At 39.5% G+C, this 26,646-nt stretch overlaps 2 protein-coding genes across 3 annotated transcripts; one reads left to right on the top strand and one right to left on the bottom strand.

Annotated features, from left to right (window-relative positions):
* LOC103953542 (transformation/transcription domain-associated protein) lies at nucleotides 1-24,021 on the top strand. Of its 2 annotated transcripts, none has more exons than XM_048588693.1 (35): nucleotides 1-240; nucleotides 589-1,355; nucleotides 1,519-1,644; nucleotides 1,744-1,829; nucleotides 2,597-2,705; nucleotides 3,414-3,509; nucleotides 3,606-3,668; nucleotides 3,770-3,829; nucleotides 4,916-4,984; nucleotides 6,812-6,893; nucleotides 7,043-7,095; nucleotides 7,207-7,272; nucleotides 7,347-8,579; nucleotides 9,170-10,174; nucleotides 10,247-10,582; nucleotides 10,945-11,203; nucleotides 11,302-11,524; nucleotides 11,915-12,290; nucleotides 12,521-12,670; nucleotides 12,752-12,973; nucleotides 13,117-13,338; nucleotides 13,758-14,405; nucleotides 14,800-15,057; nucleotides 15,164-15,511; nucleotides 16,385-16,794; nucleotides 16,870-17,296; nucleotides 17,671-18,969; nucleotides 19,534-19,794; nucleotides 19,976-20,266; nucleotides 20,363-20,833; nucleotides 20,975-21,406; nucleotides 21,659-21,937; nucleotides 22,543-23,094; nucleotides 23,182-23,394; nucleotides 23,705-24,021. In XM_048588693.1, exons 1-35 carry the CDS (start codon nucleotides 183-185, stop codon nucleotides 23,822-23,824), a joined length of 11,670 nt encoding a protein of 3,889 aa, XP_048444650.1. In that variant the 5' UTR covers nucleotides 1-182; the 3' UTR covers nucleotides 23,825-24,021. The 2 variants fall into 2 exon arrangements, with proteins under 2 accessions (XP_048444650.1, XP_048444647.1); XM_048588690.1 differs by having other exon boundaries at nucleotides 7,174-7,272.
* Nucleotides 24,022-24,485: 464 nt separating this feature from the next.
* On the bottom strand, nucleotides 24,486-26,316 carry LOC103953486. The gene is made up of 3 exons (XM_009365223.3): nucleotides 26,090-26,316; nucleotides 25,341-25,795; nucleotides 24,486-25,211 (listed from the first exon to the last, which is right to left on the bottom strand). Exons 1-3 carry the CDS (start codon nucleotides 26,169-26,171, stop codon nucleotides 24,651-24,653), a joined length of 1,098 nt encoding a protein of 365 aa, XP_009363498.2. The 5' UTR covers nucleotides 26,172-26,316; the 3' UTR covers nucleotides 24,486-24,650.
* Between the last annotated feature and the right edge of the window lie 330 nt (nucleotides 26,317-26,646).

The following is a 26,646-nucleotide window of genomic DNA, read 5'->3' as shown; positions in this document are numbered from 1 at the left end:
AGCGGAGCTTCGGGTTTTGCTTCGAGTGTGGTACTTGGAGTGGAAGAAGCAGGAGGTAGTCGCGCGGCAGAAGCAGTTTCATTTGGAATTAGCGGGGATTGGAGTCTCGGACCTCTGCGTTTTGGGTTTCTTCCCGGGAACGCTGGGGTTTTTCTGTGGTTTGTGCCGGTGATTCAGAGCTCATGAGTCCTGTTCAGAATTTCGAGCAACATGCTCGGCGTCTCGTCGAGCCCGACCTCCGTACTTTCTCTTTCCTCTGTGTGTGTGTGTGTGTGTGTGTGTATCTGTGAAGCATAATTCAACTATGTTTTTGAACTTTTAAGCCTTCTTTAGTTATAATTTTATTGAATTTTATCGAACGAACCATTGTAAATTGAGAAAAATTCGTCGTCCTGTGCATTGAAGTCCAAGACACTGGAAATTTTAATTATTTTTCCGTTAGTGCATGTCCAGTAAACCAAACACGGCCTTCGTTTTCGGACCCGATTAACTATGATAAATAAAGCTTAATTTTGATTTAATTTTTTATTCAACCAAGTTTGATTGATGGGTCTTCAAGATGTTATAGTTTCTTTTTATTTGGAACAGCAATACAGGCAAGGCTTCAGATGGCAATGGAGGTTCGGGACAGCCTAGAGATTGCACACACGGCGGAGTACTTGAATTTTCTAAAATGCTACTTTAAGGCATTTTCCATGATTCTTGAGAAAATTACAAAGCCACAGTTAACTGACAATCCCGAACACAAGCTCCGGAATATTGTGGTGGAGATTCTCAATCGTCTCCCCCACAGTGAAGTACTCCGTCCTTTTGTCCAGGAGCTCTTGAAGGTTGCAATGCATGTATTAACCACTGACAACGAAGAGAATGGTTTAATATGTATCCGTATAATCTTTGACCTCCTCAGGAACTTCAGGCCGACTCTGGAAAATGAAGTTCAGCCATTCTTGGACTTTGTTTGCAAGGTTTACCAGAACTTTAAATTGACTGTCAACCATTTCTTTGAAAATGGGGCGGTGGGCGCGGAAGATGTTAAGCCGATGGATACTTCTTCAGATCAATCATTGAGTGGTGGTATTGGAGGTGGTAGTATCGGTGGTGGTATTGGCGGTAGTATTGGTGGTAGTGGGTATTCTGGGGGTGGGCAACTTAACCCTAGTACCCGTTCTTTCAAGATAATTACTGAGAGTCCCCTGGTGGTCATGTTTTTGTTTCAGTTGTATAGTCGACTCGTGCAGACCAATATTCCTCACCTCTTGCCTTTGATGGTTGCTGCTATATCTGTTCCTGGCCCTGAAAAAGTTCCTCTGCATTTGAGGACTCATTTCATTGAGTTGAAGGGTGCACAGGTGAAGGTAAGCAGGTGTTTTAGGCTGAATTTATATGTATTAAATTCTGTGAGCGGGGCACTGTTCTTTCTTACGTATCCTTGTAGCCTTATGTTAATTTCATGTTTTTGTCCACCCATCAGTGCTTTCTTCATTAGTTGTTTACTAGTTTGTTTCTCTTCTATTGCAGACAGTTTCATTTTTAACATATCTGTTGAAGAGCTTTGCTGATTATATCAGGCCCCATGAGGAAAGCATATGTAAAAGTATAGTCAATTTGCTTGTTACATGTTCAGATTCTGTATCGATTAGAAAGGTAAGTATTCTTGTCTCTAATTTATTTTTTCTCCACTTGTATCCTTTTCTTCTTCTTCCATGGCTATATTCTGAATCACCAATATATTGTTGAGCGCAGGAACTGTTAGTGGCCTTAAAACATGTTCTTGGAACAGATTTCAAGAGAGGTTTATTTCCTCTGATTGACACACTATTGGAGGAAAGGTAACACTGTTGGCTCAATCATATGGTGACCTCTAAATTGCCAAAACCATGATACAGAAATTTTATTTCAAGACGACTTATTGAAATCTTTGATAAATGCAATATCTTCATATAATGGAGAAGATATGTTCTTGTTAGTAGCCTTTAACATATTCTTAGAAAAGATTTCAAGAGGTGTTTATTTCCTCTGTAATGTATTCATGGTTAAACAATAAGCATTATGTGCTGGAGAGATGTACATAGATGTTGCTGCTAAGGACAGAGGCAGGCCAGAGAAAACATTTGGCACATGATGCATATGGGTCGCTCTTTTAATATTTATGGGAATCTTTGCTTCCACCTAACTAGTCTTATGCTAGAAAGTACATTTTGGTTGCCATCAGATTGAAATGATTTATTTTGCAGTTTTTCTGAGAAATAGAAATAAATGGTTAGCTTCCTATTATGTGGAGTCATGGTATGTGCTAAGATATTAGCTTTTAGAACGTTTATCTGCTTCCTGTTTGAACATCATTTTTCTTCTTTGTAGTTTGCAACAATCTCAACCTTGCACTTGCCAGAACTGTAGTGTCCATCCCCATATTTTTACTTGTCAATTCTTCTCTGACATGTTTTAGTTAAAAACAACTGTTTCACTATATGCTAACCAGTTCCAATTGTAACTGGAATTCGCCTGACGGCAAACAACTATTCCATTTTAGAGAAGTAATAATATTGTTGTAGCTAACTTCCTTTCCAATTTTATGAATCTTCTTTAACATTTTCAGGGTTCTGGTTGGAAGTGGTCGAGCCTGCTTTGAGACCTTGAGGCCATTGGCATATAGTCTACTTGCAGAGATTGTTCATCATGTTCGTGCGGACCTCTCCTTGTCACAGGTATTTCTATTGTGTTATGCCTAATATAAAACCAGACTGCTGTACCATCACTGTCTTCTCATTAATGAGGCTTGATCGTTCATATACAACTTTTCATTCACTTTATATTGGACAGTCTTACCTCTTCTTCATCATCTTCAATTAGGCCAGTTGTCAGCCTTCAATTATGCATTCTGAGAATTACCTATATTGACTTGATTGTTGCACTTCTGCAAAGTGAGAGAAGAATGACGGTTTAGTAGTTCATGGGTGGGAGCTTTATGTTGATGGTTGGTTTGCTAGTCTTGTGTCTGTATTTGGTTTGCCCTACGTGTTTTGCTTAGTGGACAAACTTGCTCAACTCCCTTTTACTTAATTTATTTTTTCATTGAAGGTTGGTTTCCTATCTAAAAGAAGTTGGTTCAACCTGAATCCTTAAATGAACTTTGTTTAAGATTCGTTGTCCAGCATTATGAGTATGCTTCCCAATAAGACTTTTATGATCCAAAGTAACCTTCCTTTTATAGGATTGAGAAAGTGTGAAATCAATCAACAGGGTTTTGTGTTTTTCATTTATATTCTTCCTTTGATGATCAGTGCCCCATCTGGCACTTCTTTTCCTTTTTTATTTGATTGCTTAATGTTTGATATTTATTGGAACAATTTCTCGTCGTACTTTTAAATCACAAATTCACACTATTTTCTAACAAGCTTACCTTTATGCTGCAGTTATCCCGAATTATATACTTGTTTTCGAGCAACATGCATGATGCTTCATTGTCGCTTAGCATTCATACTACTTGTGCTCGCTTGATGCTGAATCTGGTGCATATGCTAACTCTATTCTTCAAGAGATTGTCTGTTTTTTTCATTTGGGGTATTCAGTTTTATGTATTGTTTTTTTTGGTACACTGTACGCAGGTGGAGCCTATATTTGAGAAAGGTGTTGACCAACCATCTATGGATGAAGCACGAATTCTATTGGTCTGAGTTACAGCCTAATTATTTTCCTAGAATGGTTTGAATTGGTTGATTGTACGAGTTTTCTCTTTCCTTCAGCGTATAAATATTTTGGTTCTTTGTAGGGGCGTATATTGGATGCTTTTGTTGGAAAATTTAGTACTTTCAAGAGCACTATTCCTCAGGTAATCTTTGATTGCTCTATATACTTAACCACATGGGCATCTTGTTTAGTTGATAATTTTGTTTCATGTGAAAGCTTTCATATTGCCAGATGGGCTAAGTTATGTCAACATATATTTTTGTGTGTCGTCTTTGTATGGTTTATGTGAGTAAAAGAGTTTTGTGTTGCATTTCATACTGTTTGGTGCTCAAACAAAGATGTGTTTTTCGACAATGTATTTAAATAATTTATTTATTTAATTCTGTTTTGGGGGAGTTGATTTTTGAAAAGAAGAAACTTTAATCTAAAACAAAGAACTGTACTTATAAAGTGCAAAAGTAGTCCATCATACAGTCAAAATATACATAATTTACTAAGCTACATCGATCTTAATATAGTAGAATATCATGACATTGCAGGCTCATTTGGAAGTGCTTTTAAAATGACTGAAAGAGCTTTTGCTGAAAGTGTTTTTGGGTTCCAAAAGCACTTGAAATGCATTTTGGAAGAAGCACCAGTTACGTGCTTCTTGCAGGAAGCACTTCAAGTGCTTTTCCAGAATTCACTTGCATTTTTACTAAAGATTGATTCCAAAAGTTTCATCAAAAGTGCTAGTCATTTAAAAGCACTTCAAACACACCCTACAGCTTTCCAATCTCGAACAAGATCAGATAGGATGTGTTCCTAAAGACAGGAGAAACATGAGCCCGAAGAGCCACCCAAAACCTAACCTTATCCCACACCTCCTCCACTTCCAGCCCCCTGACATCTTCAAAGATTCAGTGACTCCTCTTGAGTCCTCTCTGACCAGCACCAAACAGTTCCAGAACACTTTTAACTTTTTTTTTTTTCCCACCACCTAAGACCTTAAACTTCCCATTTTAAAGAGAAGCGTTGTTTTAGTACCACCCAGCAAACTTTAGTGTCGTTAAATTAAAAACACTACAATTTCTGGCTAAACGGGCATGATCAGCACTCTCTCCTGAACTTTGGGGAAGTTGATGCTTGTGCGGTTCTTTGCATTTGCTGAAATCCGTCTGATCTTGGTTGATTGTTATTTCTTTCTTGCTTATTTTTCAATACTGACATGTCTCATATTACCTGATAGCTGCTGGAGGAGGCTGAGGAGGGAAAGGACCGTGCTACTCTGAGGTCAAAGCTTGAGCTCCCTGTGCAGGTAGTTTTGTCAAACAAACTTTTCTTTGAGATACTGTTTCTATGTGCATTTATGCCTTTATGGTTTCCAGTTGCCCTTTATATTTTGTCTTTGTATCACTTGCCCACGCTCTCTTTATTTGATGCTAAAGTACTTTGTGTTTAAAGTTTTAAACTTTTGTTTTCTTTTTAATGATGGGTATAGGTTTATCATGTGTTGCACTTGTAAAGATGTTAAAAAATGGTAGTAAATATGGTTACCATTAGGGATTATAAGCCAGTGGATTTATAAGGAAATTTGAGAGCAGCACAGGTTTTGAAACTGCTTGTATTGCTGTAATTATTTGGAAAATCAGACCGTTTTTGTATGGAAACACAATGCATATTAGTTTTATTAATATGGTTCAAAGGAGGCGCCCCTATTCTAGTTTATCCCCTTACTGGTCCATCCTTTGCAAATCTGATTTAAAATCGATAGACCATACTTTCTTGCATTGTCTGGTGACTCTGAGTTTGTAGCTGAAGATGTTAAGGAGATGGGTATCACATGGGTAATCCTGAGGAATTGCCCCTCCCTTAGTGAAGCTCATGCTTTGCCTTGGGAGGGAAAGAAAGCCAAGGTCGTGGGGTTGTATGTTTCATGCGATAATTTGGGTCATTTGGAAGGAGACAACTAGAAGGATCTTTGAAGATTTTGAAGGAGCTGGTTTCACGGAGCTGTGGAGCAGAGTTTGGTTTTTGGCTGCTCATTAGGCCTCTGTTTCCTCAAAGTTTAGGGGAATTTCTCTCTTTGATTAGGCTAGACTGGAAAGTGGCTGCTCTCCAATGGCTTTTAGGTGTTTGTTTGTGGTGGGTTGTTTTCTATGCTCTAGTTTGTAAGCTGTATTTTTTCTGTTTTTGTTTTGGTCTTGATGACCAACCTCGTAGTTGTTTCCTTTGATCTTAATACGATCGTTTCTTTATTAAGAAAATTCTTCCATTGCTTACTATTTATCCATTTCTTTGATTGCTTGATTAAATAGCAGTGTTCTAAAAGGCCCCGCCTAGGCGCTAGGTAGCTGGCCACTGCCACGATTAATCCCTAGGTTTTTTAAAAATAAGAAAGAGCACCTAGGTGCCCGCCTAGCTTGCCTTTTTGCATTTTATGTTTTCAAGATACTTGTTGGGTACTTGTATGAACAATTGAACACTCATTATATGCTTTTTCCCTATGTTTTTAATATGTTGTAGTACTTTATAATTTATATATCATTCTATTTTGCAATTTATGTTTCCTAAGACTATTATGTTTTATTTATTTATTTTATGTATAAGTACACTTATTTATATGTTATATAATTTATTTACTTAAAATCAGTGTTTTGAAAAACAAGCCTTAAGGTGCGCCTAGGCAGCCTTCGAGGCGGGGCGGTGAGGAAAACTCCTCTGCCCAGTGTGAGTAGGCTTAAAATCACCTAGGTGTGGTCGAGGAGTGCTTGAGGTGTTAGCTGGGGCGTTTGTTTTAAAGTTAGGGTTTCTCACCTACAGTGAAGATTTTTTTTATTTGATTGTTGATTATTTTTGAATAATGTTTGATTCGACTATATTGTATAATTGTATATATAATATATATTAATAATTTTAGGTCCCATGAGGCTTTGCCTCTCGCCTCAGGCTTTCGCCTTTTAAAACATTGATTAAAATAAAGAAACCGCTTGTGCCTCCGCTTAGTTCCCCCAGGCGCAATGCCCCTACCCGCCGCCCAACTAGCTCCTAGTGCCTTTTAGAACCTTGTTAAATAGCTATCCGTTATCATGAAGCACAGTATATATATTTTTAATTTACTTTGTGGCATATCATTTTGTTGCAGGCAGTTTTGAATTTGCAGATCACCGTTGAACATTCTAAGGAAGTCAATGATTGTAAGCATCTGATTAAGACATTGGTCATGGGTAATTGATCCTCACCACATTTTTTGCTATTTTTCTCCATGTCATAGTTTATAATGATACTTGTACTTCTGATAGTTATTTCTTCAATTGGGTTGTTTTTATTTTTTTAATTTATAAATAATTTGATCAGTCTTTGCTGTATTTGTCAGGAATGAAGACTATCATATGGAGTATCACTCATGCACACTTGCCACGTTCACAGGTATTATTATCTATGTTATTAGTTATTCCTGAGTCTGTTAACATTTGTTATCTTATGCAGCATTTCTGATGGTTTAAGGTTTCTCCTTCTACGCATGGAACACACCCACAGGTGCTTGTTTCACCATCATCTAATTTACCAGCGCCTCAGGCATTTAAAGGGATGCGAGAAGATGAGGTATTCCAAATTCATTTAATGAAATCTAACATTTTGTCGTCTCAATCCCTTAATATGACTTTGTTATTGGGTAGGTTCGGAAAGCTTCTGGCGTTTTAAAGAGTGGGGTGCATTGCTTGGCTCTATTCAAGGAGAAGGATGAAGAGAGGGAAATGCTGCAGCTCTTTTCCCAGATTCTGGCTATTATGGAACCTCGAGATTTAATGGACATGTTCTCGTTGTGTATGCCTGAGCTTTTCGAGTGCATGATTTGCAACACACAGTTGGTTCACATATTCTCTACACTTCTCCAAGCCCCTAAAGTATACCGGCCCTTTGCAGATGTTTTGGTTAATTACCTTGTAAACAGTAAACTTGATGTTCTGAAGCATCCAGATACACCTTCAGCAAAACTAGTATTGCATCTCTTTCAGTTTATATTTGGTGCAGTTCCAAAAGCGCCTTCAGATTTTGAACGTATTTTGCAACCTCACGTTCCTGTTATAATGGAAGTGTGCATGAAAAATGCTACTGAAGTTGAAAAGCCTCTTGGTTATATGAAACTTCTTCATGCAACGTTTCGAGCACTTGCAGCATGCAAATTTGATCTTCTTCTGAGGGATTTGATTCCTATGTTACAACCCTGTCTTAATATGCTGTTGATGATGCTTGAGGGTCCAACAGGGGAAGATATGAGGGACCTTTTGCTGGAGTTGTGCTTAACCTTGCCTGCGCGCTTAAGTTCTTTGCTACCCCACCTTCCCCGTCTTATGAAGCCTCTTGTTTTGAGTCTTAAAGGAAGTGATGATCTCGTGAGTTTAGGTTTAAGAACACTTGAGTTTTGGGTAGACAGTTTGAATCCTGATTTCTTGGAACCCAGCATGGCCAATGTAATGTCTGAGGTGATTTTGACCCTATGGTCACACTTGAGGCCTGCTCCCTATCCTTGGGGTGCAAAAGCATTGCAACTCCTTGGCAAGTTAGGAGGTCGTAACAGGCGTTTTCTCAAAGAACCCCTTGCACTTGAATGCAAGGAGAACCCAGAGCATGGACTTCGCACGATTCTTACATTTGAGCCTTCAACCCCATTTTTGGTGCCACTGGATCGATGCATTAATCTTGCCGTGGAAGCTGTTATGCACAAAAATAGTGGAATTGATACTTTCTACCGAAAACAGGCATTGAAGTTTATTCGTGTTTGCTTATCGTCCCAGCTTAATTTGCCTGAAAAGATTAAGGACGATGGAGGCACGCCTAGTCAGTTGTCAACTTTGTTGGTCTCTGCTGTTGATTCTTCTTGGCAGCGGCCTGAAACATCAGACATGAAGGTTAGTTTGATTTAATGTTATCACTTTGTTAAGTGCTGAAAGCTGAGTCCTCCAGTGATTTGAACCTTAAGATCAAAACTTTTATTGCTTTATATTAGTCATATTCACTTTTGGCTATGTAGTTGGGATAATAGTGTTAAAGTGAAGGTTGAACTATTTGGTCATCCAGTTATTGGTCTTCACTGTAAGGCCATCTTCATTATTTAGTGCTTTACTGAGAAGATGCTGCACAAAAATTCAGTTAATGCATGAGTGAATCTATGTATTAGAATATTAATTGTCTGTATGATACCTTGACTTATCTACATCATGTTCATTCTTACACCATTGTTTATCATGTCTCATCTTTTTAAACTTTTTTGTCAAGAAACTTTTAGTCTCCTCTCCCCAACCAAAAAAGAATGAAAAGAGAATACTCTGTCTAGCTTTTGTGTTCTCATTTTCTGTCTGTTACAGTTGTTCTGTTTCAACTTCTATTCCATATCTTCTTTACCTGCCCCTTTTTATGTTTTCTTTTCATATAGCCCGTAAAAGGGAAAGAAAAAAGAAAAATAGTATATTCATTATAATAAATCTGGACATAATTGCAGGCTGACTTAGGTGTAAAGACGAAGACCCAACTTATCGCTGAAAAGTCTGTTTTCAAGACTCTCTTAATGACTGTCATTGCTGCCAGTGTGGAGGCAGATCTCCAGGACCCCAAGGATGACTTTGTTGTGAATGTATGCCGCCATTTTGCGATGATGTTCCATATTGATTCATCCTCAACTAATACCTCAGTTGCCAATGCTGCAGTTGGGGGTCCAATGCTTTCATCTAATGCCCAAGTGGGTTCCAGTTCCAGGTCAAAGATTAATAATTCTTCGAACCTCAAGGAGTTAGACCCTCTGATATTTTTAGATGCTCTAGTTGATGTGCTAGCAGATGAAAACTGGCTCCATGCCAAGGCTGCACTTAGTGCTTTAAATGTTTTTTGTGAAACACTTCTCTTTCTTGCTCGCTCAAAGCATGCTGATCTGCTGATGTCAAGGGGCCCTGGTACTCCAATGATGGTCTCGAGTCCATCATTAAATCCTGTATACTCTCCCCCCCCAAGTGTTCGCATCCCTGTTTTTGAGCAACTTTTGCCCCGTCTTTTGCATTGTTGCTATGGTACAACCTGGCAAGCGCAGATGGGAGGTGTTATGGGACTTGGCGCTTTGGTTGGTAAGGTCACTGTTGAGACCCTGTGCCTTTTCCAAGTAAGAATCGTTCGCGGTTTGGTGTATGTTCTTAAAAGGCTTCCTATATATGCTAGCAAAGAGCAGGAAGAGACAAGTCAGGTGCTTACACAGGTTCTTCGTGTGGTTAATAATGTTGATGAAGCAAACAGTGAATCACGCCGGCAAAGCTTTCAAGGAGTGGTTGATTTCCTTGCTGCAGAATTGTTTAATCCCAATGCATCTATTATTGTCAGAAAGAATGTGCAGTCCTGTTTGGCACTTTTAGCTAGTAGAACTGGTAGTGAGGTATCTGAGCTACTTGAGCCATTATATCAAAATTTGCTTCAGCAAATTTTAGCAAGACCACTCCGGTCAAAAACTGTTGATCAACAGGTAATCTATGTTGTTAATGTTTATGACTAGAATTTGTTGAAGTTCTTTCTAACTTGATTTGGTGGCACATAGGTGGGGACAGTTACAGCTTTAAACTTCTGTTTGGGCTTGAGGCCACCTCTTCTCAAGCTGACACAAGATTTGGTTAATTTTCTCCAAGAAGCATTGCAAATAGCTGAGGCTGATGAAACTGTGTGGGTTGTGAAGTTTATGAACCCCAAAGTGGCCACATCATTAAATAAGCTTCGAACAGCCTGCATTGAGCTACTTTGTACTACCATGGCGTGGGCAGATTTTAAAACTCCAAATCATTCAGAATTGCGCGCAAAGATCATTTCCATGTTTTTCAAATCTTTGACATGTCGAACGCCTGAAATTGTTGCTGTGGCCAAGGAAGGCCTGCGACAGGTGGTGTTTTCTTTTGAATTAGTCTATCCATCTTTTTTTTTGGTCGTATTGTAATGCATGCCTGGATGTATAATGATGATTGTTCTATGGAATTATTGGCCTCCCTTTTTGATTGTCTATTTTTCTGGAAATGTTACTCTTCTGGGATCTGTCATGTTTGTTTTGGTTAGTTGAGCCATATCCATTTGGTGGGTGATTCATGAAGTATAAATGAACATATTATACATCATCTAGTTTCTTATTTCCTTTTCTACAGCATATGCTTTTCTTGCACTATACTGGAAACATTGGGCTTTTTTTTTGTTGAAAAAATGTACTTCATTCATCTTCTTGTAAAAAAACTGTACTCCATTGCTGTGTAGGTTATTAATCAGCAGAGGATGCCAAAAGAACTTCTGCAGAGCAGCCTTAGGCCTATTTTAGTGAACTTGGCACACACGAAGAATCTGAGCATGCCGCTTCTGCAAGGTCTGGCCCGTCTTCTTGAACTCTTGTCCAATTGGTTTAATGTTACCTTAGGTGGCAAGCTACTGGAACACCTAAAGAAATGGTTAGAGCCTGAAAAACTTGCACAAAGTCAGAAATCATGGAAGGCTGGTGAAGAGCCAAAAATTGCAGCTGGTATGTATTTTCAGTTGTTTAACCTTGGTGTTTTTCTTGTATGCCTATACATGTGCATGATTACAGATCTTATTATGTTACATTTGTGTTTTTTCCAGCTATTATCGAGCTTTTTCACCTTCTTCCTACGGCTGCATCAAAGTTCCTTGATGAACTTGTAACCTTAACTATTGAATTGGAAGGAGCTCTTCTTCCGGGACAAGTATATAGTGAGATCAACAGTCCATATCGCCTTCCACTCACAAAATTTTTGAATCGCTATGCGACATTAGCGGTTGATTATTTTCTTGCTCGATTAAGTGAACCGAAGTACTTCAGGAGGTAATGTTTAGATATGATATACATGCATGTGTATGTATGTATAGATAGACAGTTAAAACTGAACCAACCCCCAACACGGTTTGGATCAGCCAATTTACGCAGTTCAGCCGGTTTGATGCCCAGCCCTTATGACCTCTTGGCCATCATTTACCATGAAAATCCATGGTACCAACTGTCAAATTAAAATAGGATGGTTGGCATTATTTAGATTCAGGGGTGATTGACCATGGAAGTATTCATGGTCATTGGTGACCAAGTGGTATATAAACTCTCTACAAATATATGTATGTCCAAATACACAGGCAGACACATCATATCATTATTGATTAAATTATGTTCATACTCATCCAGTGCTCTTTGTTAGCATTTAATATATTTTCTCATATCTAGGTTTATGTATATAGTCCGATCGGATGCCGGCCAGCCTTTGAGAGATGAACTTGCTAAATCAGCACAGAAAATACTTGCAAGTGCTTTTCCTGAATTTTTGCCAACTGCTTCGGGAATGTCAACTCCACCTCCTGCTTTGTTGGGTGATGAAAGTCTTGTTAAGCCTCTATCTGATAGTTCTAATCCCCCATCTGCACATCCTGGTGCAACGCCAGATGCTTATTTTCGGGGACTTGCACTCATAAAAAATTTAGTCAAATTGATACCTGGCTGGCTACAAAGTAACCGCATTGTGTTTGATACCTTGGTACTTGTTTGGAAGTCACCTGCAAGGCTATCCCGTTTGCAGAATGAACAGGAGCTGAACTTAGTGCAGGCACGTTTAGTGGCTTTTTGTATTGAAGTTCTATACTTTCTTTGTTGATCATCTGTTGGGCAAGTTTAGTGGCTTGTTAGTATAATTAACCCATTGGGTAATCTTGAGATGGGGAAAACCCTTGCTTTCTTTCTTAAACTAATTATATGACCTTTCGGTTTTTTTAACTGGGTCTGTATCATTTACTATGCGGCCCTGAAGTCTTTACTTACTAATGTTTTGAAATGCAGGTTAAAGAAAGCAAATGGCTTGTCAAATGCTTCCTGAATTATTTACGGCATGACAAAACAGAAGTGAATGTTCTCTTTGAAATACTCTCCATCTTCTTGTTTCATACTCGAATTGATTTTACATTTCTGAAGGAATTTTATATCATTGAGGTACGTACTTTTCTCCCTGTCTTATGTCATTTGTATTTTACTTAGGTGATTGTTTGTGAAGCAATCATCATCTGTTCTCAGGTTGCAGAAGGTTATCCACCTAACTTTAAGAAAGCACTTCTCTTGCATTTCTTAAATCTTTTCCAATCAAAGCAACCTGGTCATGATCATCTGGTGGTTATTATGCAAATGCTTATTCTTCCAATGCTTGCTCATTCCTTCCAAAATGATCAGAGTTGGGAAGTTGTTGACCAAACTATAATAAAAACAATTGTTGACAGACTTCTCGATCCTCCAGAAGAGGTATATTTTCTGCAAAAGTTAAAGGCTTACAGTGCCACTATGTGTCATCTCCTTAGTTCTGTTTTTAAATCATCAAAAGTACATATTTTTTTTCGCTAGATTACATTTTCTTCAATTGTCTCACCATTTCTGTATATCCATAGGTTTCTGCTGAATATGACGAGCCCTTGAGAATAGAACTTTTGCAGCTTGCTACTTTGCTTCTTAAGTATCTGCAGAATGACCTTGTACATCATAGGAAAGAACTAATCAAATTTGGTTGGAATCATCTCAAACGCGAAGATAGTGCCAGTAAACAGTGGGCATTTGTAAATGTTTGCCATTTCTTGGAGGCTTATCAAGCCCCAGAAAAAATTATACTCCAGGTATTGCACATTGTGGGCATGATGTCTATTTTAATCTTTTGTTGGCACTTGGCACAAGCTGTTAACCCCTTATTGACACTAACTTTTAATGCTTTGGAAATTTTGGTTTTGATGCTCAAATTTTCATAGAATTATCAGTTTTATGCTATTATTTATGCTCAGACGATTGGTCTTTTTCCCTCGTTTGTGTTTGAAATGAAAATCACATCAATCCTATAATTCTTAGCCATTTACCAAATCTTAAATTGTTAAGAGTGGTCTATAAACGTATATACTTGTTTGTTGATAATCTGGAATGCACCAGCATGTGCTCACAGCTCGTGCACCCCTCTAGAATGCATTCTTTGGATTCATTGTCGAGTAATTTGTTAATAAAAACTATTTTGTTTTAGTACCCTGAGGTTGATTTGAGTATGCAGGTTTTTGTAGCACTCCTGAGAACTTGCCAACCAGAGAATAAAATGTTGGTCAAGCAGGCCCTCGATATACTAATGCCAGCACTACCACGAAGATTGCCTCTTGGAGATTCTCGTATGCCAATTTGGATACGGTACACCAAAAAAATTTTGGTTGAGGAAGGCCACTCAATCCCTAATCTGATTCACATTTTTCAGCTTATTGTGCGCCATTCAGATCTCTTTTACAGCTGTAGAGCTCAATTTGTACCTCAGATGGTCAATTCTCTTAGTCGCCTTGGATTGCCTTACAACACCTCTGCAGAAAACAGGCGTCTTGCAATTGAACTTGCTGGTTTGGTTGTTGGATGGGAAAGACAAAGACAAAATGAAATGAAAGTAGTGGCGGATGGTGATGTTACCAATCAGAACAGTGAGGGGTTTAATCCAGGCCCTGCTGATCCTAAGCGCTCTGTGGATGGGTCTACATTTCCTGAAGATTCAACGAAGCGTGTCAAAGTTGAACCTGGTCTTCAATCCCTCTGTGTAATGTCGCCTAGTGGGCCTTCCACAATCCCTAACATTGAGACCCCTGGGTCTGCTAGCCAACCTGATGAAGAATTCAAGCCAAATGCTGCTATGGAGGAAATGATTATCAATTTCCTTATAAGGGTAACACCTTTCCTTCAACTTATCACACATGTTTCATGTATGAGTGAGATGCTTTGAAAATACTTTGGTATTCAAACCTCATCAATTTGGCATATTAATTTGAACCGAAGCTTTCTGGCCGATGACGCTTTGCTTGTTGACATTCCTTCCATGGAACATCTGGGAATGGAAAAGATGTCTAAGCCTATCTTGGACTTTTGACATTATGTACTCCATATATAATTGAATTTGTTTGATTTTTGTTTTGTTTTGAATGGTCTTATGCTTGGTTTATAGGTCACCTATAATTGAATAGGCAATCTTTCTTTAGGTGCACTAATGTTGAGCTGTCATGGAGTCCTTGTATATTTGTTTGTAGTTTATAGTCTCACCACTTTCATGGTTTTGGAAACAGGTTGCTTTGGTCATAGAGCCCAAGGACAAGGAAGCAAGTATTATGTACAAACAAGCGTTAGACCTTCTATCACAAGCTTTGGAGGTGTGGCCAACTGCCAATGTTAAATTCAATTATTTAGAGAAGTTTCTGAGCAGCATTCAGCCTCAGTCCAAGGACCCTTCCACAGCCCTTGCGCAGGGCTTGGATGTCATGAATAAGGTCCTTGAGAAGCAGCCACATTTATTCATCAGAAATAACATCAATCAAATTTCCCAGGTATGTTCTTACACCACCATCTGTTTATCTTTTTCTCTTACAAAGTCTGCTCTTACCTGGAGTTCCGCACTCAACTTTGGTGTTATGGGGACATTTTTTTTGACAGATTCTTGAACCATGTTTCAAGTATAAACTGTTAGATGCCGGAAAATCATTGTGCTCCCTGTTGAAAATGGTCTTTGTTGCTTTTCCTCTGGAAGCAGCTGCTACTCCACAAGATGTGAATCTAATATATCACAAGGTTGATGAACTAATAAAGAAGCACATCAATACTGTTACAGCTCCTCAGACATCGAGTGAGGAGAGCACTGCTAATTCAATTAGTTTTGTGCTGCTTGTAATTAGAACCTTGACAGAGGTGCAAAAGAACTTTGTTGATCCTTACATCTTTGTCCGTATTCTGCAACGCCTGGCACGAGATATGGGGTCATCATCAAGTTCTCATCTGAGACAAGTATGTCCGTTTTCTCATGTTTACCTCTTTCGTGTTTCATATAAATTCTTGTTTCGTTGTATCAAATTTCATTTACTTCGTCATCTAGTCAGTTTTATTTGTCTATTCCTCTTGTGTATATGTTTACTTGCTGCTTACTTTTTCCATGATATGTTGGTATCTGTTTATTATGTTGTATCAGCTGGCAGTAATCTGCTTTTCTTTGTTACTTTGGTTTGGTTTCTGGTTTTTAAACACATCATTGCGTTTTCTATTCTTGGTCTTCTGGATTTAGAATTTATGTTGCCTTCAAGTTGTGGGATAGTTCTATGCATTGAAGAAAGTTGAGGTTCCACCATAAAACCATTTGGCAATATGGGGTGCATCCCAACTTACTTATAAGCCCATGCAAGGTCCCTCCTCTCATCAATGTGAGATTCATTCTCAACATGCTACCTTTGAGACTGGAGCATACGTTTTCAGCCAGAAGTAGAACCATGACAATATGCAGCCCTGTTGGAGGAACACAGATGTGATCTGGCATGAATTATCTTTGTTTACTAATCCTTTTTTCCAACTTTAACGCAAATTCTTATCCACAAGATTTTGAACTCAGGACCTCCTCCATCAAAAGTGGGGACTAAATGCCACTAGACTATATGGTAATTGGTGATCGTATACCAATCAGGCAGTGGTTTTAATTTGTACAGTTCATTCAATATTCTCTGCCCTTCTAGTAACTTATATTTCATCTGGAAGGGTGTGTGTGGAAGGTCAAAGGGGTGTGTGGATAGCACCACCCTTTATAGTTTGTTTTATGATGTCTTAATATTGGATAATATCCTGTCTCACTTCAGTTGAATTATATTTAGTGAACCTTGTCCTCTATTTCAGGGCCAGACAAAAGATCTGGATTCCGCAGTTTCCTCTTCTCGTCAAGGGGTTGATGTTGGAGCCGTCATTTCTAATCTGAACTCCGTTCTGAAACTTATTAGTGAAAGGGTCATGCTTGTTCCAGATTGCAAAAGATCTGTAACTCAAATACTAAACGCCTTGCTTTCTGAGAAAGGCACTGATGCTAGCGTGCTTCTTTGCATACTTGAGGTAATAAAAGGTTGGATTGAAGATGACTTTGGAAAACCAGGCTCATCTGTCACTTCAAATGCTTTTCTCACTCCAAAGGAAATAGTTTCCTTTCTTCAGAAGCTTTCACAAGTTGATAAACAAAACTTCTCAATTGCTCTTGAAGAGTGGGACAGAAAATATCTTCAGCTTCTTTATGGATTATGTGCTGATTCAAATAAGTAAGTAATGTAGTTGAGTTTATTTTTGTTGTACTTGAATAAAAGGATATGCTAAAATATTTGGTTGACTTCCAGATATCCCTTCTCCCTGCGTCAAGAGGTGTTTCAGAAGGTGGAAAGGCAATTCATGCTTGGTTTACGTGCAAGAGATCCTGAATTACGGATGAAATTTTTCTCGCTTTATCATGAATCTCTCGGGAAAACATTGTTTGCTAGGCTTCAGTATGTCATTCACCTTCAGGATTGGGAAGCCTTGGGTGATGTCTTCTGGCTCAAACAGGGCCTTGATCTTCTTTTAGCAATCTTAGTCGAGGATAAACCTATTACTCTTCCTCCAAACTCTGCAAGGGTGCCACCACTTTTGGTTTTAGATTCTCCAGACCCTTCTGCAATGCACCAGCAGGTCACTGATATCCCAGAGGGTTCAGAGGATGCTCCTCTAACATTTGATACCCTTGTTCGTAAGCATGCACATTTTTTGAATGAGATGAGCAAACTCAAGGTATGATGGTTCATTAAATTTGTCTTTGGTGAATCTATTTGGCAAGGGTGAGACAATCTGGCATACTGACATGGTGTTAAGAGTCCCAGAACATGTTATAATTTTGATGGATTTGTAATACCACTTCATGACACTTGGCGTAATGGTCACAATCACATACATTAATGTTTTATTACATTTGTCCTAAAATAATGCCTGGTTTCTAACTCTCTCTTCCAGATTCTGTTACTATTAATTATGTTTAATAGGTTTAAGTAATTTCGCTCCCTTGTCTGTTGTTGGTGGCAAGCCATCGTCAAACAAGCTTGCGTAATTGATATTCTACTCAAATGGAAAGTTCTGACTTTTTCTTTTGAATTCTTCCCTTGTTCTAGGTGGCTGATCTTATTATTCCACTGAGAGAGCTTGCTCATGCGGATGCCAATGTCGCTTATCATTTGTGGGTGTTGGTGTTTCCCATTGCCTGGGTGACCTTAGACAAGGAAGAGCAGGTTGCACTAGCTAAACCAATGATTGCTCTGCTTTCAAAAGATTATCATAAGAAGCAGCAAGGCAGCAGACCAAATGTTGTGCAAGCCCTTCTGGAAGGGCTTCAGTTGAGCCACCCTCAGCCTCGGATGCCAAGTGAGCTCATTAAATATATTGGGAAAACTTACAATGCATGGCACATAGCATTGGCTTTGCTGGAAAGTCATGTCATGTTGTTCACAAATGATACAAAGTGCTCCGAGTCTCTTGCGGAACTTTATCGTTTGCTCAATGAAGAAGACATGAGGTGTGGATTGTGGAAGAAAAGGTCAATCACTGCAGAAACTAGAGCTGGGCTTTCGCTAGTTCAGCATGGCTACTGGCAGCGTGCTCAAAGCCTCTTTTACCAAGCTATGCTTAAGTCAACTCAAGGCACATATAATAACACAGTGCCGAAGGCCGAGATGTGTCTCTGGGAAGAACAATGGCTGTACTGTGCTGGTCAACTCAGCGAATGGGAACCATTGGTAGAATATGGAAAAAGTATTGAGAATCACGAAGTACTACTTGATACTCTTTGGAAATTGCCTGATTGGGTATACTTGAAGGATCAGGTACTTACAAAGGCTCAGGTGGAAGATACTCCGAAACTTCGGCTTATACAATCATTCATTTTGCTTCATGAAAGAAATGCAAATGGTGTGGGGGATGCTGAGAACAGTGTGGGGAAAGGTGTTGATCTTGCCTTGGATCAGTGGTGGCAGTTGCCGGAGATGTCTATCCATGCTAGGATTCCTCTCTTACAGCAATTCCAACAGCTAGTTGAAGTTCAAGAGTCCTCAAGAATTCTTGTGGACATTGCCAATGGAAACAAACTTTCTGGGAATCCTGTGGTTGGTGTACACGGAAATCTTTATGCTGATCTCAAGGACATTCTTGAGACTTGGAGGCTGAGAACTCCAAATGAATGGGATAACATGTCTGTTTGGTATGATTTGCTACAATGGAGGAATGAAATGTACAATGCAGTCATAGAAGCATTCAAAGATTTTACAACAACGAATCCACAACTTCATCACCTTGGTTATCGTGACAAAGCCTGGAACGTTAATAAGCTTGCTCACATTGGTCGTAAGCAAGGCCTTTACGATGTTTGTGTCTCAATACTTGAAAAGATGTACGGCCATTCAACGATGGAAGTGCAGGTAATAATAACAACCGTTACATTGTATTTGATTTAATTGCTTATTTCTGTCCTTCAAAAAATGAGCAAAAACATGGTTGTTGGGGCTTTATGAACATCCTCCAGTACAAGCCAATGACTCTATTCTGGGGGTTACTAGCTGATATGTTGAAAGCCCTCAATGTATGATTTTCGTTTCTGGTAAATGTTTTGCAACTTGTAACCATATTAATTATGTTAAATTATCATCTTGAACCTCCTTGAGGTGATGTTGTATGAGCGCGATCCTCCGTAGCTAATGTTTTATGAGAAATGCTAAGGAGACTCTCAAAAGTGGGACTCTCCATGGACTCTCCGTCACCTCACCTTTGTGGCACAATTTCTGTGCCAACATTATAAAACAATGTGCCAAAAAGATGAGGTGGCGGACAGTCCATGTAGAGTCCCACTTTGAGAGAGTCTCCTTAGCGTTTCTCATGTTTTATATTGTTGAACTGTGATACGTTGTTTTGGTGATATCCTTCCATAAACCAGTTCTATTTGCCCTAGATACAGGTTTCTAATTTCTTTCCATGTATTTTACCAGGAGGCCTTTGTTAAGATTACAGAACAGGCAAAAGCTTATCTGGAAATGAAAGGGGAGCTTACCAGTGGTCTCAATCTAATCAACAGCACAAACTTAGAGTATTTTCCTGTGAAACATAAAGCAGAAATATTTCGTCTGAAGGGGGATTTCTTGTTAAAGCTAAATGATTATGAAGGTGCTAATCTTTCATACTCCAATGCTGTCAGCCTTTTCAGAAATGTGCCTAAAGGATGGATAAGCTGGGGAAATTATTGTGACATGGTATGTCCTGTAATGTGCTTCAAATACGATGATGATATTAAGGCTTTTTTTTTATTTTTTTATTTTTTTTGTAACTTTTGGTGCATAACCTATATCCTGTAATGTGCTTCAATTACAATTGATGATGTTAAGTTTTTTTGAAATTTTGGTGCGTAACCTATCTTCTATTTATTTTGCACAGGCTTACAGAGAAAGGAATGATGAGACATGGTTGGAGTATGCTGTCTGTTGCTTTCTTCAAGGCATCAAATTTGGGATATCTAACTCAAGAAATCATCTAGCTCGTGTTTTATATCTTCTAAGCTTTGATACTCCCAATGAACATGTTGGGAGGTCTTTTGATAAATATATTGACCAAATTCCCCACTGGGTCTGGCTTTCTTGGATTCCACAACTCTTACTTTCTTTGCAGAGGACAGAAGCTCCCCATTGCAAACTCGTCCTACTAAAAATCGCCACTGTGTATCCCCAGGTACAATGTTATGTTAACTTTGTCAAAGGAAATAAAATTCAATGCAGTATTTCACTCCAACATAAATCTTGATTATCTCTAGCATTATAATCTCAGGCCCTATATTACTGGCTGCGCACATACTTGCTTGAACGGCGTGATGTTGCAAATAAAGCTGAACTTGGTAGTAGAATGGCAATGGCTCAAAGGATACAGCAAAGTGCCTCTGGTGCCAGTGCTGGTTCAATTGGATTAGCCGATGGGAATGCTAGAGTACAAGGTCATAGTGGCATTGGTTTATCCTCAGACAACCAAGTTCACCAAACTGCCCAATCTGGTGGAATTGGTTCTCATGATGGTGGAAACTCTCATGGGCAAGAATCTGAAAGGTCCACAGTTGTCGAGAGTGGCATGCATCAGGGTAATGAGCAACAGAGTTCTTCAACAGTCAATGATGGTGGTCAGAGTGCATTAAGGCGTAATGGTGCTTTGGGTTCAGTACCCTCTGCTGCCAGCGCTTTTGATGCTGCAAAGGATATAATGGAGGCTCTTAGAAGCAAACATACTAATTTGGCTAGTGAACTTGAGGTGTGATATCTCCGTCTCAGAAGTTAAATATTTGTGTGTGCGTGCGCGTGCGTGGGTGTGTGCGTGTGTTAATAAGTTCATCTTATTAACACAAACAATTAAGAAAAGTCAATCCTCATTTTGTTAACTTTCTGGGTGCAGACTCTGCTGACTGAAATTGGTTCAAGGTTTGTCACTCTGCCAGAGGAGAGACTTCTAGCTGTGGTTAACGCCTTGCTCCACCGCTGTTACAAGTACCCAACTGCCACAACAGCTGAAGTTCCCCAATCGCTTAAGAAGGAACTCTCCGGTGTTTGTAGAGCTTGCTTTTCACAAGATGCTGTGAATAAGCACGTTGATTTTGTGAGAGAGTACAAACAGGATTTCGAGCGTGATCTTGATCCTGGGAGTACTACTACTTTCCCAGCCACCCTCTCTGAATTGACTGAGCGGTTAAAGCATTGGAAAAATGTCCTCCAGAGCAATGTTGAGGACAGATTTCCAGCTGTCTTGAAGCTGGAAGAGGAAAGCAGGGTGTTGCGCGACTTCCATGTTGTTGATGTGGAGGTTCCAGGACAGTACTTTAGCGATCAGGTAACTAAATCAGTGTTTGCACATTTCTGCTCCTATCATTGTCCGGGCTTTGTTGTTTATTCTTTATGAGTTATCTGATTGGTCTTCCTGTGTCATGGGATGAAAGGAGGTGGTTGTATCCCAAGTTGATTCTATTATGTTGAATGACTATCAAGCTTTTGATAAATGCTTTCAGATCAAGTTGATTCAAAATTCTATATCTTTTCTCAGTGCATTTTCTTATATGAAACAACATGATTGTTATGTTTGCAGGAAATTGCACCCGACCATGCAGTAAAGTTAGACAGGGTTGGAGCTGATATACCAATAGTGCGAAGACATGGAAGTAGTTTCCGGCGTTTGACTCTTATTGGCTCTGATGGTTCTCAACGTCATTTTATTGTTCAGACATCTTTAACCCCTAATGCTAGAAGTGATGAACGAATATTGCAGCTTTTCCGTGTGATGAACCAAATGTTTGATAAGCACAAGGAATCAAGGCGACGCCACATATCCATTCACACCCCAATCATCATTCCTGTTTGGTCCCAGGTTTGTCCTTGTTCACATTTGAGGGATTAGATTATTTCTCTCTCTCTCTCTCTCTCTCTCTCTCTCTCTCTCTATATATATATATATATATATATAACTATTAGACGTAACTCCCCACCTTGAAGACATCTCCTGGTTTTTAGACAAGGGATGGGGCTATTTTACTAGGTCCTGGTTGGTTTGTCATTAGTTTCTCTTTGGAATGTTGATGCAGAACGAAAGCAGAAAACTAGAAGAATATCTTCGTATTCTACTAGGAAGCCTTGAATAGGAAATTAGCACTCTCAATGTGACAAACTTAGTCTGTAGATTGATTATTCTAATATCAAAATAAGGGTACAAGCCACCCTTACATAGCTAGGTGATGCGTAGATGCAAAATAAAGACTACATAGTGTAATGCATGAACCTGAGACAAGTGCAGTAGCAGTTACATAGGTATGAATTAGTGAGATGCATGAATGTGACCAATTAATCACCAAAGTGCTCATAAACCCACCTCTCATTAATACGCTGCATCAAATGTGGTTGCTATTGTAACCATGTAGAGAAGAAGGAAATTGTTTTATGTTATTTTATTTTATTATACTATTGCTGTATGTGCAGGTCCGAATGGTAGAAGATGATTTGATGTACAGCACCTTTCTTGAGGTGTATGAGAATCACTGCTCAAGGAATGACAAGGAGGCGGATCTTCCCATAACCTATTTCAAGGAGCAATTGAATCCGGCTGTATCCGGCCAAGTCATTAACGGAGCTGTTGTAGACCTTCGCCTCCAAGCTTATAATGACATAACAAAAAATCTTGTATCTGACGGCATTTTTTCCCAATACATGTACAAGACTCTGTTAAATGGGAACCATATGTGGACTTTCAAAAAGCAGTTTGCCATCCAGTTGGCCCTCTCGAGTTTTATGTCTCTCATGCTACAAATTGGAGGGAGGTCCCCAAATAAAATTTTATTTGCTAAGAACACAGGAAAAATATTTCAAACCGATTTTCATCCTGCATATGATGTAAATGGAATGGTCGAATTGAATGAGCCAGTGCCTTTTCGTCTTACAAGGAACATGCAAGCTTTCTTCTCCCATTTTGGAGTGGAAGGCCTCATTGTGTCGGCAATGTGTGCTGCAGCACAGGCTGTGGTTTCACCCAAAGTGAGTTTTTTCTTGGCAGTTGCTTTCTACATGAGCATGTAAGCAAAGAGATTATGTGTCCTAAATCTCAATCTTTCTCTATTGCAGCAAAGTCAACATCTGTGGCATCAGCTGGCTATGTTTTTCCGTGATGAGCTGCTGTCTTGGTCTTGGAGAAGACCCTCCCTCGGGATGCCTATGGCCCCGTTTGCTGGAGGGGGTAATATGAACCCCATTGACTTCAAGCAGAAGGTCATCGCCAATGTCGAGCATGTTATTGGCCGGATCAATGGAATTGCCCCACAGTACTTTTCCGAAGAGGTAACCAGTGCCTCCGATCTTTTAAATAACATAGAGCTTCGCATCACTTGCAATGATATTGAGTTTGAGCGCATGTCTCATAAAATGAGCAACAATGCATTCAGTGATTTTTCTATCTAAACAGTGGTATGCTGTTTTTCAATTTAAGATAATTTATGCTGTTCGTGCTGATTTTATCGATTTTCCTAAACCCTAAACACTCCTCTATAAGTTTGAGGGTTTATCGATTTCAAAAATTGATTAAGAATCCTGAACCAATTGCTAATTTATCGTCTCTAAAAGCGTGTCATGTGTGTTGTGCTGCATTCAGGAGGATAATGGCATGGAACCACCGCAGTCAGTGCAGCGCGGAGTGACTGAGTTGGTTGAAGCTGCCTTGACTCCGAGGAACTTATGCATGATGGATCCAACGTGGCACCCCTGGTTTTAAAGTTGTAGCACAGATATTGTAGAGTCGAGAAGAGATTATAAATCTATTCAGACGGACGGTGTGCTATTTATGTACATATTGGTGCTCTTTTAGTGACCCGATGTGGAAAGACATGAGTAGGGTTTCATTGTAAATTACATGTCGTATGTGTATTTTATTTATGGGAAATGAGCAAGATCCGGGGGCAAGGTTTTGAAGTTTGTCAAATGTACTACTTGTTCGTTGAATTCCATGGATTTTTACACCAGTGTTGCCGACGAGTACTCTGGGTAAAATGAACACGATGCAAGAAATGGAGGCGTGGAGCACTTCTCACTGTATTTAGAGTTTAGCTACTTATGACCCGTATCGTTAGCCGCACAACCACCCTTCGATGTATCCAAAGAGGAAACAAATCTTCTCACTTTCCAGGATAACATTTTGGTATCTGAGAGGGGATGCAAGATTCGGACCCGACCCTGCTGCTGCGGAGGCTTCAGTTTCTATCGGCTACCGCAGATAGAAAGGAATGGTGGCCATCTCCCGCAGGAAACGAGCCTGCTGCTGACAAATTGTGCCTCGCCTTCTCGTCAATGATGTGCAATTAAACTTGCATCCAAATAATTTGAAACCAGTGAGTTAACATAGTTGAATTGATGATTAACACAGAAGCACCAACCGGTTAAAACTAGCAAAGAATATTTCATTCATTAAAAATCAAAGTGATGAATGACAATCATGTCATTTTTTGGTGTCATGAAATCCAAAACAAAAAACAAAGCTTTTCGCTAACATGGTTATCAAGAAAGAAAACCAAACAACTTCAGCACTTCGAAACCAGAATCTATCAATCTTCCTCCTCAAGAAACCGTAGGTGCTTCCCCTTTGGTGTTGGCAATCCCTTCAGCCGCAGGGCACCTGGTGAAGATGATTCCGGAGTCTTTGCAGATCCTTCTTCTTCTTCTTCTTCAACGATTTCGTCTTCACTGTCATACGCAAATCTGGTATGCTTTCCTTCAAACTTGGGAATCCTTCTCGTCTCATCGACGCAAATATTGCTAATGCCATCACAAAGCTCATCCACATTGTATCCTCCATCTTGCTTCTTTTCTTCTTCCATTCCATAACATTCATTCAGCTTCAGATAATAGTCTTCTTCTTCATCGGTTGCTTCTTCCTCATCTTCATCATGGGTGCTAGCATTGACCTGCATCGACCAGATGGAAGCATTGTCATCATCTGGGGATGATGACTTCTCCTTGCTGTCGGTAATCACAGAGGAGCACTCTGATGAAAGTGAGGAGATTTCGGACTTCTCGGAGAAATCCAGCAGCAGAGAGCGGCTCAGGATACTCTTCTGAGATTCGAGGCTCCCCTGATTTTTTCCTTCTAAGATGTCACATACCACCTACCACATTTTCATGGATGAACAAAAAATAATCAGTAATTTACAATTTTTTGAGGCAAACCTAAAAGTTAAAACAAGTAAATACAATCAGATTATTGCACCAGATGATAAATAGGTGAAGAAACCAACCTGAGAAATTAATTGTTCTTGAACAAGAGAAGGTTGCTCACAACTCGGACCAACTTTGTTGCTTCCACTTGCACCAACAGAGAGATCAGAGACCTGTGGCGTGTTCGCTGGCGTTGGCGCCAGGAGTCCCATCGGAGAGTTGGCGATAAGGCCTTGAATAAGGCAAATAGGGCGGCTTTCGAGCGATATCTTTGAGAACTCAGCCTCCTCTTCAACTTGCTGCAAAAGGGTCTTGACTTGACCTCTCAGCAAGGCCTCTCCGGACCCAGGTGTGTTCTTGGCTCTGCAGCTTCTCTGTTTGAGTATGGCCGATGATGGAGTCTCCAAGCTTCCCATTGCAAGTCCAACAATCGGAGAATCGTTGGTGATGTCAATCAGTGCCGACCGATCTTCTTGTTGCTTCCCATTTCTTGGTCTCGATTTTGAGAGAGCCTTCTCAGAATCTTCAGTCTTTCCTGAAGAAAGATTAACAAAACAAGAAAAGAAAACCATGTATTAAAATCCTGATTTCTGATTGAAAATTTAATGATTCAAGATACGAAAATCAAATTTATGATAAACCCATCAAAACCCAAGTATTAAAATGTCCCGATTCTGATTGGAAATTACATATTCAAGAAAAGAAAATCAGACTTTTGATAAGATAAACCCATTAAAACCCATGCATCAAGAACCCTAAGTACCCATATTTTATTTTCCACGATCATTCGATTGTTTGGAAGGAAACAAAAGAAAGTGAGAGGACTCACTTGAAAGGGGAATGTTGCTGCTGTTCTGAGCGACCGAAGTCTGAGACCTCGTGACTCTCCTGATTGACGATGGAGTCTCCATTGAATCCGAATTGAAAAGTCGCTGAGAAACGAAAAGGGTCGTCGGAAAAACGATCGACGGATCGGAAGTTGGAGATCTGAGAAAGAAAACAGTGGGCGCTGATATTCAAATTCTTGAAGAGACGAGAAATGTCGATGGCTTTGGGATAAAGTTTGGAAGGATTATAAAGAGGTGGTTTGGTGAACGGGGTTTCTTGAACGGGAATGTGACCGTTGGCGCGTGTGGTTCGTCGAATTTGACACGTTGGCGAAACTAGCCGTTAAGGTTTCATCATTTGAATTGTGACGGCTTTTCGAGCTTAGTAATGGGCTTAGAGTGGATTAGGTCAAGGATCGTTTGGGCTTCCATAAGAAATTGAAAACTGTTATCGGAAGTTCGGAGTGAAAAATAAAATTTTTAGAGTGACAAAAATAATTCTTTTTAAATTTTTTCTTAGTATATGAGATTTTTCCACTCTTTCTAGGAGGTTTTTTTC

Source organism: the organism of the source record quoted next, unplaced genomic scaffold (genome assembly GCF_019419815.1).
Source record: "Pyrus x bretschneideri cultivar Hongxiangsu unplaced genomic scaffold, Pyrus_bretschneideri_v1 Contig1, whole genome shotgun sequence".
Lineage (NCBI taxonomy): Eukaryota > Viridiplantae > Streptophyta > Magnoliopsida > Rosales > Rosaceae > Pyrus > Pyrus x bretschneideri.
The sequence above is the reverse complement of the archived record's forward strand: the minus strand, read 5'-3'. Positions and strand labels throughout refer to the sequence as shown.

Bases quoted from the DNA above. Each gene is read 5' to 3' on its own strand.
- LOC103953486 (XM_009365223.3), bottom strand. From the start codon at position 26,171: ATGGAGACTCCATCGTCAATCAGGAGAGTCACGAGGTCTCAGACTTCG. The intron at 25,796-26,089 runs GTGAGTCCTCTC...ATCTTTCTTCAG, and splicing joins CAGCAACATTCCCCTTTCAA to GAAAGACTGAAGATTCTGAG. The intron at 25,212-25,340 runs GTTGGTTTCTTC...AAAATGTGGTAG, and splicing joins AAGAACAATTAATTTCTCAG to GTGGTATGTGACATCTTAGA.
- LOC103953542 (XM_048588690.1), top strand. From the start codon at position 183: ATGAGTCCTGTTCAGAATTTCGAGCAACATGCTCGGCGTCTCGTCGAG. The intron at 3,669-3,769 runs GTCTGAGTTACA...GGTTCTTTGTAG, and splicing joins ATGAAGCACGAATTCTATTG to GGGCGTATATTGGATGCTTT. The intron at 12,291-12,520 runs GCACGTTTAGTG...TTTGAAATGCAG, and splicing joins AGGAGCTGAACTTAGTGCAG to GTTAAAGAAAGCAAATGGCT.